Consider the following 18,669-nt stretch of genomic DNA (forward strand, 5'->3'; position numbering starts at 1 on the left):
ATATGATCAGTCTCAAATTAATTAAAAATTTTTTAAATATTTATTTATTTTTGAGAGACAGAGAGAGACAGAGCACAAGTGGGGGAGGGGCAGAGAGAGAAGGAGATAGAATCCAAAGCAGGCTCCAGGCTCCAAGCTGTCAGCACAGAGCCCGACGTAGGGCTCGAACTCATGAACCGTGAGATCATGACCTGAGCCGAAGTCAGACGTTTAACCGACTGAGCCACCCAAGCGCCCCTCAGATTAATTTTTATGTATGGTGTGAGGGTAGGGGTTGAAGTTCCTTTTTATCCATGTAGAAACCTAAATATTTTAGCACCATTAAAAGAAATGACTTTCTCTTTCCCCACTGGATCACTTTGGTGTTGGTTGAAATCAAACAGCCACATTAGGGTTGATCTACTTCCAGACTCTATCCTGTTCCGTTTATCTGTATGTTGACTCTTAAGCTGGCATCAAACTGTCTTGATTACTATAGCTATACGATAGGTCTTGAAGTCTGATAGTATGAATCTTCCAACTTGGCTCATTTTTTTCAAGAAGATTGATTTGGATGTTATAAATTTATCAAATTTCCATATGCATTTTAGAGTAAGCTTCTCAATTTGGGGGAGAAAAGCCTGTGGGGATTGTACTGAAACTATAAATCAATTTGGGGATAACTGCACAAAAATACTGAGTCTTTCAATTCATGAATATGGTGTATATTCTCATTTTATTCAGTCTTTTTTGTTTGTCTCAGCAGTGTTTGGTGGTTTTCAGCGTAGAGGTTTTGCACATCTTTTGTTAAATTTATTCCCAAGAATTTTGAGTGTTTTAAAGCCAACATAAATGGAATTTTTAAAAATTTTCCAACTTTTTTGCTGCTGGTGTATAAATATGCAATTGAATTTTTATGTTAACATTGTAATGTAATAATCTGGGTTCACTTACTAGTTGTAGTCATTGCTTTTTAAGATTTCATAGAATCTAAAAGCATTTGTATATAAAAAAAAGTCAGGTCTGCAAATAGTGACAATTTCACTTCTCTCTGATTTTCATGCCTTTTATTTTCTTATTGTCCTATTGTAATGATTAGGATCTCCAGTAATAAAAATAAAGATGTTAGTGAGTTTCCTTGCCTTGTTCCTGCTCTACCAGAAAAACCTTTGGTATCTCACCATTAATTATGCTTGCTGTAGGTGTTCATAAATGCTCTTCACCAGACTGATGATGTTTGCTTTTATTTCTAATTTGCTGAGAGTTTTTATCATGGATGGATGTTAAATTTGTCAGATGCATTTTCTGTATCTGTTGAAATAACTGTATGGCTTTTGCCCTTTATTCTTTATTTTTATTTATTTTTTTCAATTATATCTTATTTCATTCATTCATTCATTCATTCTCAAGTTGGTTAACATACAGTATAGTCTTGGCTTCAGGAGTAGAACCCGGTGATTCATCACTTACATATAATACCCAGTGCTCATCACAACAAGTGCCCTCCTTAATGCCCATCACCCATTTAACCCACCCCCCAAGCCCCCTACCCTCATCAATCCTCAGTTTGTTCTCTGTATTTAAGAGTGTCTTATGGTTTGCCTCCCTCTATGTTTTCATCTTATTTTTCCTTCCCTTCTCCTATGTTTATCTGTTAAGTTTCTCAGATTCTACATATGAGCGAAATCATATCTGTCTTTCTCTGACTGGCTTATTTTGCTTAGCATAACCTTTCAGTTCCATCCGTGTTGTTGCAAATGGCAAGATTTCATTCTTTTTCATTGCTGAATAGTATTCCTGTGTGTGTGTGTGTGTGTGTTCTCTTGATCCATTCATCAGTTGATGGACATTTGGGCTCTTTCCATAATTTGGCTGTTGTTGATAGCGCTGCTATAAACACTGGGATGCATGTGTCCCTTCGAATCAGCATTTTTGTATCCTCTGGATATATTCCTAAAAGTCCAATTGTTGTGTCGTAGGGTAGTTCTATTTTTAATTTTTTGAGGAAACTCCACACTGTTTTCCAGAGTGACTGCACCAGTTTGCATTCCTGCCAATAGTGTAACAGGGTTCCCCTTTCTCCACCGCCTCACCAACATCTGTTGTTAACTGAGTTGTTGATTTTAGCCATTCTGACTGGTGTGAGATGGTAACTCATTTATTTATTTGTTTGTTTGTTTATAGAGAGCACATATGTGCAAGCAGGGGAAGGACAGAGAGACAGGGAGAGAGAGAATCCTATGGAGTCTCCATGCCTACTACAGAGCCTGGCACAGGACTCAATCTCATGACCCTGGGATCATGACCTGAGCTGAAATCAAGAGTCAGATGTGTAACCTACTGAGCCTTTTATTCTTTAATATATTGAATTCCATTGATTGGATTTTGAATATTAAGTCCTTCTTACATTCTTGGGATAAACTCTATTTGGTCATGGACCATCATCCTGTTTATAGTTGGATTCAATGTCCATGAAGACTGTTGGTTTAGTTTAGTTTAGTTTAGTTTAGTATAGTTTAGTTTTGTAATGACTTTATCGGATGTTAGTTTTAGGGCTATGCCAGCCTCATAAAATAAGGTGGGAAGTGTTCCCTCCTTCCCTAATTTTTGAAAGAGTTTGTGTGAGTTTGATGTCATTTCTGAATGAAGAATGTTTTTGACCTGTGAGTTTGAATCAGCATTTCTGGGTAGCATAATAACAGCTTAGTAAAAGGGACTTTTTACCACCGACCTATTTGGGCTCTTTGATTTTTTTCTTCTTTCTTCCTTTGGTAACTCACTGTCTAATCACCTCTGGGAACATCCTTCCTGATCCTTTCGTCTCTGGGGCCACATATCACCTCTTGGCTCCCTGTTTTCATGGGCATAAGTGATGTGGAGGGTGGGGATCGACTGCACAGATCAAAGCCCTCTCCTTTCTGTAAGTACCAGCTCAAGGCACCCCAAGAAAAATTGTCCTGTCTCCCATTAGGTATGAACATCTCTCCCTCCCTGCATTTTCCCTCAGATCAGCTCTCTTTAGCTAATGACCCTTCGTGGGAGGATCTTGCTGATAATCTCATCCCGGTTTTCATCCTGACTCTGCCATTTTCTGGATGTGTAGCCTTCGTGGGTCACATTTTCTCTCTGGGCCTCAGAACCTTCATCTGTACTCTGGGGTGGCTGGAAGAATTAGTCTGGCACCCTCTGACATTTCCTGGTTCTCTCTTTCTAGAAGCTTCTTATTAACAGGGATTCCGTGCAACTGCAGTATTTCATCTCACTGATGAAAAAGACAGTGGGATATTCCATAAGAGGACTGGTGTGTAAATGCCTGAACTCTAAATAAGCCAGTACAGAGGGGCGCCTGGGTGGCTCCGTGGGTTGAGCATCAGACTTCAGCTCAGGTCATGATCTCACTGTTTGTGAGCCGGATCCCCCGCCTCAGGCTCTCTGTAGTCAGCACAAAGCCCACTTTGGGATCCTTTGTCCCCTACTCTCTCTGCCTCTCCCCCACTCATGCTCTCTCTTTCTCTCTCTCAAAAATAAACATTAAAAAAAATAAACAAATACAGAAATACCTAAGCTCACGCTGGTTGCCCCATGGGTCCTTGTCTTTTCTCTCCCCATTCACCCCCCAGCATGATGGTTCCCGGCAACGCAGCGGGGGTGGCCAAGCAGTTCCTACGCTGCATCTTCCATCAGCTGGCCCCCAACGGCATCTTCCCACAGCTGTTCCAGAGCACTATCAAAGGTAATTCCTCCACAGGGAATCCAAACACCACAAACGTGGCTACTCGCTGAAACCCCAATGCTTCTAAATCTGACTGTTGACTTTCCAGATGGGACTTTCTTACGGACCTTAGCCACGTCTCTCATGGACTTCAATGAGCTGAGCTCTCTCGCTGCTCTCAGTCAGCTCTTGGAGGTAGGTTTGCTTTGATGACTGTCTAAGCCCCCGCCGAAATCGCAGCTGAGGAAGAAGGCCTGTCATTTAACTGAAAAATTAAATTTAAACTAAGTATTAACACACGTCCAATTAATCTTAAATTCTTTAAATGTTTAAAATTAATTAAAAATAAGAATTGCCAACGTATGGAAGAGTGCCAATTGGACGTTGCTGTTGTGTGTGGATTGACGGTTTATTTAAAGCTCCTTGGGCACCCTCAACTGAGGGCTGGATGGCAGCTGTTAAGCGCTCACCTGCACTGAGCTTTCAGGCTTTCCAAATGCGCAGTGGGTGGAGCCGTGTGCACTGTATTGCGAGACTTGGATTCTGCTTATTTAGCGTGAGGTTTGGGATTCAGGTCCTGCTTCTGTGCTCAGTCATGAGACGACCTCAGTTCTCAGCTCCATTGCCGGTTCATATCCGGACGCTTGGGTTCACGTGTCGGGTCCTCTGCTTTGTAGCGTTCTCAGTTAGCTTGCAGGGTTGGCCAATGGCCCTATAAACTTCGCTGCTTCTGTAGTCATTACTCTCAGGCTTTGGCCAGTGGAGTTTCCAGCAAGCATCGTTCATTGTGTCTTCTTAGCACCTAACCACACCAACTGCAGATCCTTAAAACGTGTTTCTTATTTCTTACTCACATTTCACCGTCTCCCACTGAATTAAAAGTCACAGTTTTTCCCGTTTGTCCGAATTTTTTGATTCTTCTCTGTTCACCTCCTGCCAATTACACCGAACAGCCTGTATAGTAGGCACACAACACATGTTTAATCCGTGAATGTGTGATTTTTAAAGCTGATCTTCGACAAATAGCTCTATGAATCCCCAAGCTGTTTCAGCAGTTGATTGCCTATGCTTTTGTGTTTTTAGGGTCTAAATAACAAAAAGAATTTACCAGCAGGGGGTGCTATGATACGCTGTTTGGAAAACATTGCTACCTTCATGGAAGCTTTGCCCATGGATTCTCCTAGCAGCCTCTGGACCACAATCAGCAACCAGTTTCAGACGTTTTTTGCCAAGCTGCCTTGTGTTTTGCCTCTGAAGGTAAGCTGAGTCCAGGATTTCATCTGCAATTGTGATCTTACAGTTTGCAGACCATCTGCTTACAGAGATTTGATGTTTCATAAAGGGCTGTAAGGAATCTCTGTTAGCCACAGAGTGTAGAGCATTCTGTAGCTTGTTGTCTCCAAGTGTTACAAACTTAAAAAGCAAAATGTGTTAGGCATTTTGACATAGTGATTTCATGTTTCCAGTTGATTTTTAAAAATCAGGAAGATAGTAGTAGATGGTGTTTATCTAGAAAATTTTTTTCAATAAATGCGTAAGTCAGTAAGTACATAGTTTTGTCTAAAAGGAGAGTAGACATACCATGTAAAGCTAAATTTCCGAAAACTAAAGGGAAGTGATTGTTTACGTGTTTGTGAGTAAAGTACTTACTTGCAAGGCCAAGGTGATAATTATGTTTCTGTTTGGCTGCCTTACCACTACCACCATTGCCCCCTCCCTGTGGCCACCATACCACTTTCCAAGAATACACACACAATTACCTAGCTGTGAATCTCGTGACCTAAGGAGCATTTTTGACATGAGTCCATTAAATGCAGAAGCAGAACTCTATACTGTTAAAGCTGGAAGAGACCCATAAGAACCATCCCTTCCAATGCCCCCCATTTTCCAGATAGGGGACTGCAAAATCAGAGAGGTGGTGGCTATGTGAGGATTAGAACTCAAGACTCTTGACTCCTGACCCAGTGCCCTCTCCACTAATAGTCTCCTAGAGTCCTTCTACAGCAGGGGCGAATTGAAGGCATCTAGTCTCTGTAGTAGGGAGAAAGGAGGTGGCTGGTAGTGGTCGTTTCTATGTCTTTGAACCTCATTTGCTCCATGAGCTTTTCGAGCTTTATGCAGATCACAGAAATATTTAACTCACAATAAAATCAATCACTTGTTGATCTGACAAGTGAAGTTACATGTTGGTAGCACCGTTTCTCAAATGAGTATTACATGTATATAAAATGTTTTTTAAAGATGAACCACCCCCCGGGGCACCTGGGTAGCTCAGTCAGTTAAGTGTTTGACACTTGGTTTCGGCTCAGGTCATGGGCTCCACACTGACAGTGCAGAGCCTGCCTGGGATTCTCTTTCCCTCTCTCTCTGCCCTTTCCTCTCTCTCTCCCTCTCTCTCTCTCCCTCTTTCTCAAAAATAAATAAATAAACTTAAAAAAAAAAAAAAAAGATGGACCACCCCTGATAATGCCTTTTTCCAAATTGGCAGATTTGGAATATGTGACCCCAAAATAGGGTCTGTAAGGATAATTCAGGGACCCTTAGCTTGGTGTGTGCTGTTTTCTTTGAGTTGGAAGTTACTGTGACAAGTGGATATTCTGAAATCTTTACTATCTCTCACATCCTATGATCCTATCTGCTCACAAATATAGAGTAGCTGAGTAAATCCAAGCAAAGAGGGTTAGTACTGTACTTTGAAACCATGTGGTATATAGATACTGTATATACACATGTAGAAGATTAAGTGATGCATTTTAACACGGCCACATGGAGCCTCCCTAGGACCAAGAGCCATTCAGGGCTGTTCATTGCATAAAGCCACACACTTGAAGAGAAGGGGTGAGTCAGGCATGGCAAATTCACATGCCTGTAGGTTGATACGATCATCAAAATATTTAACTTGATCACTGACCAATTGGAAGTATTGCCAGCAGTAAACAACTGGTAAGCCTAATTTGTGACAATCAGCCTGGCCCATAGGGACCCTAACTACAAGGTTAATGAGTAGAATGGGATACGGTTATACAGAGAACTGGGACCCTTGAGAACAGGAAAGAACCGGTCCCTTCTAATGAGTCCATATGCTGCGATACACCAGCCAATTGTCATGTGGGAATTAAGTCTTCGTATCTTTGGTCTTCCCATGTTTTTGAAGATGATATTTCCTGGTTTTTAAAACACCGTGGGGAGCTAATGAACAGCCAGTTTTCAGCCCCTGGTTTAAAGTAGTGTAAATGTCACATGAACTCCGATGGGTGTTAAGCAGATTAAATAGACCACTAATTCCCTTAGAAGGCACCTGTAAAACACTTCCAGAATTAAAGCAAAAACTTGCCCTGGTAGATCAGATCCAGGCACTGTCTCTGGTCATCTTCTGCTTTGTTTTTAATACCTTCGGAAAATCTTAAACTGTCGAAAAACCTTCTGTAGTTCTCATCAGTGTAGAGATGTGGATCTCAGACTTCGGAGTGCACCAGTGCTCCTGCAGGACTGGCTAAAATCAGATTCCTGGGCGTTGTTCTAAGAGTTTCTGATTCACTGGGAGTACAACCTGAGGATTTGTATTCTGACAAGTTTCCGGGTAATTAGAAGTGCTGCTGGTCCAGGGGTTATTCTTGGGGAACCACTGGCTTAATTTGTACTATCTTAAAAGGCTAGTATTCTACACAGCTGCAGGGATTTAACTATAGCCTACCATTGTGATAGGCTTACTGTGTTAAATAAGATTTATTTTTGTTGTAACATTTCTCCCCTTCCTCCCCATACCAGTAAAATCAATTTTAAAAGTATATTTTGATTATGGAATCTTGCCAAAATGCAACTCTAATAGATTTTCGAGGCATGATTTTTTTCTTGTAGAAATTTTGCTGCTTTTTCCCAGGTTTTTGTCATATCCTTTAGCAACAGAGAAAGGGCAGATGAAACTGGTTCTTTGGATTAATAAGCCTAATGATTTTAAATAGATTTGAGTAGTTTTTTTCCCAACATGGGAAAATTTCACAAATTAGTGTACCTCTTTAGAGTTGGACACATTTAATACCTACCTATCCACCTCTCTGTCAGTCTGTCCACCCATCCATCCACCCATCCATCCATTCATATATCCATCCATCCATCCATCCATCCATCCATCCATTCAATTCTTTATCCAACTATCTGATTTAATTTTAAGAATATATCTTTGAGAAGTAGTTTAGGAGCTGTGTTTAATTATTTAGTTGTTTAACATTGCTTAATTAATGGCTTAATTATGTTTTTTTTAAAACCTGAGGATTTTTTTCAGCATGAATATATGGCATAGAAAACTGTAAGGAGGCAGCTGTATTTGAGATTTTTCCCCCTAAAATAAATGCTTATAAAAAATACATGAAGTAAAAGATACATTAAGAAGGGTACTGACTTTTATTGTTTTCATATTTGTTCACAGTGTTCTTTAGATTCCAGTTTGAGAATTATGATTTGCCTCTTGAAGATACCCTCTACCAATGCCACAAGGGTATGTATTGTATGTTTCAGAAAAACAACCCATTGGTTATTTAGTTATTTTTTTAACCTAAAAAGACAGGCATATAGTAATACTGGAGAAATGGTTACTGCATACTGAATGTTTCACTTTCACACACCTTGACAGTTTCTAGTATGAAGAGTTCTAATACATCACAATATCATTTTTTGCTATTAGTCCTCTTAATCCTGGGCCAGGGCCACCAGGCTGCCCTTCATATTATGATCTAGGTGATCCTTCTAAACACAGATCTTAATGCCTTGGTTCCGTGCTTAAAAGTCTTTGATCACGTCTCATTTCTTTTAGGATAATATCCAGATTCCTTAATGTGGCATACAAGAAGGTATTTCATTAATTTGCCAGCCTACCTTTCTAATTTCAGCTTGGGCTACTTGTACCATCCCCCATGCCTCCTGTTTACTTTCAGAATCATCATCATTATCATCAAAACAACAAGCACTCTTTGTTGAACACTTACCATATGGCAGGCATTATGCTAACTGCTTTACATTTATAATCTTATTTAATTTCATACTTCCTTGCCTTTGCTTAGGCCATTTCCTCTGCCTGAAATGCTTTATACTTTTGCTGGTGAGTCGAACTCCTTCTCATTCTTCAAGATGATAATCTGAATCCCATTTAAATTTCAAAAAATGGATATGAACTCTCCGTAGCAACTTCCTCCTATATCAGATCCCACGGTACTCTATAGAGCTTTCTATATTAGCACTTACATGGTACAAACGTTTCCCCAGTGAGACTGTGAGCTTCATGAAGTCCAGCACTGTGTCTCATTCACCTTTGTATTCCTGCTTGTATTCCATTATACACAATGGTGCAATAGTTTGTATTGCAATGGCTTGTAACTACTAGTTAATATACCAAGAAGCCCACCCCCTGTAAATTCATACCTTGACTGTGTTTTTATAAACTAATACTTTGTGCAGGAAAGTTACAAAGAGATCACTTGATCTCATCTGCTCATTTATAGATAAGGAAACAGGCTCAGAGAGATAAATTGTGTTGGCCAAGATGACATAGCTGGTTAGTGGAAAATTTGAGACTTGAACCTAGACCCTTTGATTCCAGCCTCCTTAATTTTTCCGTTGTACCATATTGCCCCATCACTATGTGATTGCTGGATAAAAGAACAAGTTTCTGTATAGGTTTGAATTCAGGTTTCCTTTTTTGATGAGTAAAGATGCAGTATATATCAACTGGAGATACATTCCTGACCTTATTCATCCATCATCAATGTTTCAAGGCAACATTAAACAGAGCAAATAATAATTGAATCAACAGTACTGTTTCAAGAGGTTCCTTTAAGATTTTCTATATGGGTTTCTGTGGGGAATATAAACAAAGGACATAATTCTTATCCTCAGCAGCAACTAGCATGTAACAAATTCATTTTTGTATTAATAAAGAAAAAAGATCACAAACATTCTCATATCTTTTGATTTAATCATTCCTTTTCTGGGAATCTCTTCTAAAGAAGAAAATGAAAATGTAAACTTCACATAAAAACGTATGTAGTGGGATGTTATTTATAATAAAATGTGGCTTTTGTGCCATTAAAATGGATGATTATAAAGAAATAGCACTGCAAATTTCTTATATATTATTAACAAAATGCAATTAACAAAATGTAGGATGGGATGTGTGTAAGATTTTAGCCAAGTGAATTGGAATGCAGCAAAGAAGGAAGTATGTAAAAATGTTATCTCGAGGTGGTGGGATTATGGACTTTTATTTCCTCGTATGTACATTCCTGCAGATCCTGCGTTTGTGCATCGAGTGTGTTTACTTTTATAATCCAGACAATTAGGACTATGGAGGTTGAGGAGTAGTGGAAATCACATGAAGTCTTTTGGAGTCCAATTAAAATTCTGTCTCCCCTAAAGAGTGGTTCTGCCTTGGGAAACTTGCCCTGGAATTTGGATTTGAATTCCATTCAATAGCTGTATGGCCTTAGGCGAGCTGCTTGCCTGCTTAAGTCTCAGAGGAAAATAGGGGCACCAAAGCTCCAGAGTTCTAACAGCAATGGAGGACTCACTGTTGCCAGGTGCTTTACCTGGGTTATCTCCTGATTTCTCGCTGCAACGCTAATGAGGTGGAGACCATTGTTATCCTTGTTTTACAGAGAGGAGAACTAAGTCTAGAGAGGTTAAATCACTTATTCCAGGTCACAGAGAGCCAGAGTTTGAGAACAGTTGTGTGGGATTCTAAGGCCTGTGTCACTATTATAACATACCGTCTCTCCAGGATTGTCGTAAGAAATTTGAATGGGAAAAACATATAAAAGCATCCAACTCTGCCTGATACTTAGTAGGTGCTCAAAAAAAAAAGTGTTTCTAAATGACTTCAGAGAGCATATGGATCTAAAACTGACCCGTTAGGGGTGGGATTCAGATGGAGAAACCAAAACTGTGCCTTCCTGATGCACATAGGCAGGAAGCTGGTTAATGATGAGCATTATCTGAGTGAATAGTGCCTTGTACTTACTTGCTGGATGGTTTGTGCAACTTAAAACTGAGATGAGAGGCTTTAAAGGAGCTGGATGGATGAGCCCAGAGATGCCTACAGATTCTGAGAAATACAGTGGAAAATCCTAGAACAAACCTCACAAAGTCTTGATTGCTGGGGGTGGACATAAGGACAAAATTGGAGTTGAATAGCTTTATAAATGAGGCCACCTGGGAAAGTAAGAATTTTTTTTTTTTTTTTTTTTTGAGGAACAAGATGATTAAATCATGCTCTTTAAAGGCACTGATTGAATGTACAGTTCTGTTCTTGTTAGACCAATAGTGTTACTCCACTAGCCACCTGGCAACAGATTTTAACTAAAGGAATGATCCCATTAGTTTAAGTATCAGAAGACTTTAATACTTTTTTTTTTTAATGAAAGAATCAGCAATTGGTTTTATTTGGCCCCAATCTCATTACAGAGTCTGTTGGAACCATTTTCAAAACTGCTCAGCTTTGTGATTCAGAATGCCGTCTTCACTTTAGCCTACCTGGTGGAGGTGTGTGGTTTGTGTTACCGAGCTTTCACAAAGGTAAGGTTGCGTATCCGTTTGTTCTGGGGAAACTGAAAACTGGCAGAAACATTCTTTCTAACCGGTGTCAATGCTTGTTCCGTTCATTGCTTCACTATAGTTAAAAATGAGTAATTCTACTGAGGTCTAATAAATATCACAGGAAGGAAACACTTTATGCAAATCTATATAAACTGTATCTTAAATATACAAACTTGGAGAAATGAGGCTCATATGGTTTAGAAGAGAAGAGAGATTTTGAGTAAAACGAGATAGTGGTTCTAAATGACCTCTTGAGGTCCTTTTCAAGTTCACCATCCCATGATTAGTGGGCAAGCCATAACTCCGTGTCATTTTTATACCCAAAGTAGAAAAATATCAGCTTGTCATTTGTAAAATCCTGAGGAGAGCTCCTTAATTCTCATCACTTGTTTGTCTCTCCACTTCTGGGTTCTTGGCCTCTGAGATTGTAATCTCATCTTTTATCATCTTGCCTTCATAATGGTTTCTGTATTGCATTATCTTTCTTCTCCCCTGGCCCACTGCTGAGGAGTGGAAAAGTACTGCTTGCCCAGTGCCTGTAGCAGCCTTGTTGGAGCTGGTAGATGCTGTCCTAAAGGAAAAGCAAGGCCAACTGGGAGCACGTCTGCCCTCAAGAACAGTGTACAATGTTACCCACTTTCCAAATTTTCCAAGTTTCTTTTCAGTGGGGACTCTGTTTCTGTTGTTCTCCCCTGAACATCTAGAATATTCCATTTTTCATGTTGTCCACTTCTATAAGCCTTTTATTTTCCTCATTAAAAATTTAATTTTCTATCAAGTCTTTCATTCTATTTAAAACACTCTTGTCCTTTTTTTCTTACCATCTTGTGTCCATTCTGCCGTGTTAAGTGTTCCATGATAATCTTGTCTTTAGTCTTTCTGATTATAAACTTATTACTCTGCTTGGAGTTTTCTAACTACCTAAATAATCAGCATTTTTTTTTTCTTCTTTCAAATCCTTCCTGAAAAATAACTTCTTTTTTTTTTTTTTGTCACTTAAAACAGTAGATCTATAGGACACAGTACCAGATGCAATGAAAAGATATACAATGAAAAGAAGTTATTTTATTTCTTAATTTTCTTTATGCTTGGTTTGTTTGAATTACGCACTTTTTAAAGGGGAAGAACCATAATGAATTTGTACTTTCTATGTTGTGCACTATAGAGATTGACCACAGAGGAACTTCCACTTTTTTAAAGTCAAGATATTCTTAGTTTTGAACATTCCTTATACATTATATGCTCTCCTACCCCATGATTGCTTTAGTGGCCTTCTACTTCCTGTTGTCATCTGCCCATCTCCAGTGGTCAAACTCAAAATAACTATTACTTGTAGAAAGCTTCAGTCTTAGGGTGTTCCCACCTTCTTCACAGATAATGGGAAACTATTGGAAATGGTTTCAGAAAGAGCAGTATCTAGCTGAGCATTCTCCCTTGTTTAATCAAAAGAAAAGGCATAGAAAGGTAAGGGCTTTGTGGACTTCTCCTTCTGGCAATCTGGCAGCCTAAATACCTGAAAACTGTCCCGCTTAAAATAATAGAAGTGCTGGGTAAAATGTAATGAATATGATTTTAAATGTATTGGTAATTTTATAAGAATGAAAGGGGCAAAATTGGAGAGGAGATTGAGAACCAGAGTGGGAAGCATATAAGCTGATATTGTAGCAGTCTTGGGTGGGGGAGTTGCTTGTCTTGGGAGCTTAGTGGCTCAAAGTTTGTTTTTTAGATTTGCATGTATCTAATTTTATTTTGCTTATTTGGTTTTTTAATTCAAGTATAATTAAATACAGTGTTATATTAGTTTCAGGTATACACCATATTGATTCTATAATTCTATACATTTCTTAATACTCACTGTGATTAGTATAGTCACCTTCTGTCATCATACAACATTATCACAATATTATTGACTGTATTCCCGATGCTGTACTTTTCATCTCCATGAATTATTTATATTTACAACCTTTTAATCCTCTTTATCTGCTTCATCTATCATCCCACCTTCCTCCCGTCTGGCAACCACCATTTTGTTCTCTGTATTTAAGAATCTGGTTTTTGTTTGTTTGTTTTGTTTTTCTAGATTCCACTTATAAGTGAAATCATGAGACACTTGTCTTTCTCTGTCTGACTGATTTCACTTGGTATAATACCCTCTGGGTCTATCTGTATTGTTGCAAATGGCAAGATTTCATTCTTTTTCATGGCTGTGTGTGTATTTGTATTATGTGTGTGTCCCTTTTTCGAATTCGTACAGAGATATTGAATGGATTAATGGTGTCTGGGACCTGCTATATTTGGAATTTGAAATATACTTTTAAATAATTCATAGATCAGAGGAGATAGGAGAATTTACAAAAATATTTAGAACTACACAAATATGAAAATACTACATTCTAAAGTTTGAGATATGGAGCCACAGAGATATTTAGAAGAAGATTCATAGTCTTAAATACTTCTCTTGGAAAAGAAGAGAAACAAAATGAGGTAAACAAGTCAAGTTAATAGGCATAACAGAGCAACCATACGAAGATTTAAAGGAAGGAAATAATAAAGATAAGATCAGGAATTAATGAAATAGAAAACATAGCTACAATGGAGGATCAGTACAACCAGAAGGGGGCTTTGAGGTTTTGACAAAACTTTGGTGAGACTGATCAAGAGAAGCAGAGAAAAGGCACAGATAAAGACTATCAGCAGTGAAAAAGGGACATAGTGTCTATGTAACTGTAGACATAGCAGAGATTTTGAAATGAACAACTCTGTGTGGGTAAATTTGAAATCTTGGACAAGGTGACAATTTTCTAGAAGAATGTAACACACTACAACTAAGGAAAACAATGGCTAGACCTAAATGATTAAAAATTGGAATGGGTAACTATAAAACGTCCCAGTTTTAAAGATGACTTCTGTTAAACACTGAAGGAACAGACTGAGCTCCACTTTGTGCAGAGAATCAAAACCAGGGAACACTTTCAACATCCTCTGTGAGGCCAGTAGACTCTTGACACCAACTGGACAAGGGCAGTGGGAGAAAGGAAAATTATGGGCCAATTCTACTTCTAAGGTATACAAATTCTGAATGAATAATAGCAAATTAATGTGTTAAACATAAAGCCTCATGGCCCAGTGAGGATTTTCTTGAAGTATAAGAATGGTTTATATATTAGAACATTGATTTATGTCACCATGATACCAGATGAAAGGTGAAAAATTTATATCATTATCTGAGCAAATACAAAAGAAGCATTCTATGTAATTCAACATCCATTTGTGATAATTCCTGTCAAACTAGGAATATAAGGGAAATTCCTTAGCTTGTGCCTACCAGAAACTTCTAGGAAATGTTATACTTAATGGTGAAATGCCAACAGTAGTCCCTTTAAAATTGTAAGTAAGACAAGAATGCCCATTATCACTGTTTCTATTCATTATGGTCCAGGGGGTCCTACTCAATTCAGTAAGATAGGAAGAAGAAATCAAAGGTGTAAGGATTTGAAAGGAAAAATAAAACTCTCACTTTCCATAGATGATATGATTACAAATGAACCAAGGAAAATCTGCCTTTTCAAAACTTTTGTAAGAGTTCAGCAAGGATGCTGATTACAAATGAATACCCAGAAATCATCCACCTTTAATATTCAGCTACAAATGATTATAAAATATACTTGTAAAATGTCATTTCCTGTGGCAACAAAGAATAAATCTAACAAAAATGTGCAAGAACTTAATGGAGATAACCAGAAAGTTTTATTAAACAGCATTAAGTAAATGGAGACAGATCTCATGTTCATGGATGAGGACCCAGCATAATAAAGACAGCTAATTCTCATAAAATAACCTATAAATTTAGTATAATTTCAATAAAAAGTTTAGACTTCTTTCCTGATAATTATGGGCTAGATCATTTCCTACTTAAAAGCTTAAAAAAATGAGCAAGATATTTTCTGAAAACTTCTTAAAAGCATCAAAATGCTAACCAGATTTAAATGAATCACCCAGCTAAGATCCGGGAGAGCACAGAAATGCAGGGATGTGACTGAGAGGCTGAGCTGCAGTTCTAGAAGATCCAGGAGGCTCGGGGAACAAGAGTCAGAATCCAGGACCTACCAAGAGCAGGGACTTGGTATGATCCTGCACCCCTGCAGCCCATCCCTGTCTGGTCAGGACTACAAAATAAAGATAACCCAGAGGTGAACTTGTCCTCACATAGATCGAGCTCAGTGTCAAGCCCTTTGGTGGCCCAATATAAGACATTACAAGGCTTGTGTGTTTATTAAGGTAAACCCCGGACCAGGCTAGTACCTCCAGGGACCTGGCAAAAAACAGGCAGAAAGCTCTTTGGAGGAAGATAACATTTCAGGCCTCAAATGATTTCTAGAAATAATTTTTTTAAAAAGTGTTCAGCACGCAAGGCTATTTGGGCATACAGGTGGCAGTATATACCATGAGTGAAAATGAGGAAAAGGAAAAGAAAGTGGATGCAGACCCATTGGGTCTCCAGTTCCTTGGTTATGATCAAGAAAGGACACATGAGGGGCTCCAAGGTGCTTGTGACATGCTGCTGTTTGACCTGGGTGTTCAGTCTATATGAACCCATTTATCTGCACGTTTGTGTTTTATGTCCTTTTATGCATGTGTGTTATAGTTGACGGTAAAAAACTTGCAAAATTGAAAACAATCTCATGTTCCGTTAACAGGAAAACAGATCAATGAATTTCAGTATGTTCTTCTAATAAAATATTGTTAAACCCTAGTTAAAAGAACCACAACTACATGTATCAATAGGAACTAACTTCAAAAATATAATGTAGCGAGAAATTATAAGCAGAAAGAGATGCACAGTATGATACTGTCAGAGAAAGTTAAAAACAAGCACGGAAAAATAATATTATACCTTGTAACAGAGGCATACATACGTATGGATATGTAAAAACATACATGAACTAGTAAGCACCAGATTCAAAATTGTGACTACTTCAAGGAAGGGAGAAAGAAAAGAGAGCACCATACAGGAAGCTTCCACTGTTTCTGTGACATTACATAAAGCAAATGTTACAATGTGACAAAGATGAGTGGTGGTACCTAGTATGTTCCATTTATTTTTCTGTGTGCTTAAGCAGTCCATTTGAAAAGTAAGTTCCTCAGAGAGGGTATGAGCCCCTGGAAACAGCTGTATATGTTTCTCTCTAAATCATTTTCTTTTGGGAAAAAAAACGCTTTTGGATTTAATTTCTGCATTTCTTAGAACCTATCATTTCCTGCAAGCAAAAACCAAATCTGGCCATTTCAGTATTGAAGAGACCTCCTATCTTTTTCTTACCCGTTGAATTATGTGCTCTGGGTGCTTCAGTAAACTCATTACACACACAAAAATGCCTTTTTAATTTTTTCCTTTCAGTTTTAATTTTATTTCTTAAGGACAGTTCATTATGCATATTCAAATACTGTTTTTCATTTCCGATCTGTGAATCTTTTGGAAGCTCTTTTGACAGTTCTATTCTGAGTTTTTAGAAATAGCTTACCTTCTTCTCTTTTGTTCTGTTTAGGAGCGGGATAAATTCTACTTGTCTCGTAGTGTTGTTCTGGAACTCCTGCAGGCCCTGAAGCTCAAATCCCCTTTACCAGATACAAACCTCCTCCTGCTTGTCCAGGTGGGCCTATGTGTTGTTTGAAATACTTTCCACGAGATCCACTATGTTTGGAAAAATTAAGGAAGGTGTGGGGCATATGCAAAAATCAAAAATCTCTGCCCAGAACTGAGAAATAATCTATCTTACCTGAGCCATGATCGAACCAATATTACACACTTAACACCTCCACTGGCTAAACAAGACAAAAAAGGAGTATTTATTTTGTCCCTACTGTGGAACTAGTTCTGTGAGGGGCAAAGAGAATAATGAAACAATAATTTCTGTCCTCAAGAAATTTACAGCCAGGTAGGTCGGAGGGCAGCTCATTGACAGCTAATGGAGATGACAGAGGACTAATGAAGCCACTAGTGGGTCACCAGGCTGAGGTCTGGTTGCAGAGTCCCATGCATGTGGGTGGGTCACCAAATCTCCCTGAAGAGCTGAGGGTGAGGGTAGGCCCGACCAGGTACATTCCGTGGTGGGACGTACAGAGTTCGAGCATGGTGGCAGGTGGATGTGAAAAGCACCAGCACCCACGGGAGCCCTGAGGCAGAGGGGCTTGAACGCATACAAGGCAGGTTCTGGAGAACTTACAGAGTTGGTGCTTTTGGCTGTAGGGTTGCTCGTGAGGGGCTGGAGCCCTCCATCCCTAGCTCCCTTAGCTCATCATCTTAGACAAGCGTGCAGGTTTTTAATCACATGAGACCAGCTATGACTAGTGCCATGAGAGAGAGAAAGAGATATAACAAAGTCCTGGGGGGAGTTGAGAGCAGGAGGCATCCCATCCCCTGTGATGTGAAATCAGGGAAGACTTCTTGAAGGAGGTGGCATTTGAGCTAGACCACAAAGGACTACTGGGTGCAGGCAAAAGCCTTTCTATGAGGTTGGAGTTCAGCACGAGAGGCTGACTGGCTTCAAGCAATGGGGGTGGGGGGGGGGGGGAGGGAGGCTTCAACAGGAAGTTGGGACAAATTTAGGGATAATGACCTGAGGAAATCAGGTAACATGGGACCCCACCTCATACTCCCAAGGGTTGAGGCTAGACTTAAAGAAACTTGGCCATGAGCCAGGGCTAGGACCAGAGAGTATCATTCAGACTGCCTTTGTGCAAAGTGCGCAGTAAACGAGTCACAGCTGTTTTATTTCTTCCCGATGAGCATTAAGACCCGTCCCAGGGGCTTGGCCTACAAGGTTGAAGTTAAATGACTGGAGGAAAATGGGAGCTTGATATCAAGGAACTAGGCAAGTTTCCCTGAATCTTAGGTACCTTGGGTGCCATTTGGAGAGATGAGGGAGAAGGAAACATTCTAAGCACCTGTGATGGGCTATGCTGGGTGCTTTACATGTTACCCTTAATCCTTACCGCCATGTGAGGTATTAGTTCTGGACCGCAGATGAGAGACAGGCTCAGGGAGGTACAGTGACTTGCCCAAGACCACACAGCTGGCAGAAGTGGTGTCCGCATCTGACCACAGGGTCTGTACACAGCCTGGTCGGGCTCCTTGCATCACTCGCCCCTCTTACCGTAAGAGCTCCTAGCTGTTTGCAGTGCCTTCCTCTCTCTGCACACAAATCCGGTCTTCCAGCCTCTGGCTAACTAAAGGAATTCTGCTAAAACTCTGCTTTTTCTCAAATCACTCCCTGCACTGATAACCTACACTGACCTGAACTGTGCTGTCTTCCATCCTGTGGCCCCATGTGACCCTTCAGTAGTATCTATAGATGTTTACTGGCCATCTGTCTGGGGCTAGATTCTAGGGGTAT

At 39.5% G+C, this 18,669-nt stretch overlaps 1 protein-coding gene across 10 annotated transcripts in view; it reads left to right on the plus strand.

Annotated features, from left to right (window-relative positions):
• UNC79 (unc-79 subunit of NALCN channel complex) overlaps positions 1-18,669 on the plus strand; it is a 262,094-nt gene that overhangs the window by 205,343 nt on the left and 38,082 nt on the right. For all 10 annotated transcript variants that reach the window (XM_060620631.2, XM_060620624.1, XM_060620626.1 and 7 more), the window contains 6 exons: positions 3,600-3,712; positions 3,801-3,886; positions 4,775-4,948; positions 8,118-8,186; positions 11,144-11,254; positions 16,822-16,926. In XM_060620631.2, the coding sequence (XP_060476614.1) occupies positions 3,600-3,712; positions 3,801-3,886; positions 4,775-4,948; positions 8,118-8,186; positions 11,144-11,254; positions 16,822-16,926 (658 nt within the window). The remainder of the gene's footprint in view (positions 1-3,599; positions 3,713-3,800; positions 3,887-4,774; positions 4,949-8,117; positions 8,187-11,143; positions 11,255-16,821; positions 16,927-18,669) is intronic.

This window comes from Panthera onca, chromosome B3 (genome assembly GCF_046562875.1).
Source record: "Panthera onca isolate mPanOnc1 chromosome B3, mPanOnc1 haplotype 2, whole genome shotgun sequence".
Taxonomy (NCBI): domain Eukaryota; kingdom Metazoa; phylum Chordata; class Mammalia; order Carnivora; family Felidae; genus Panthera; species Panthera onca.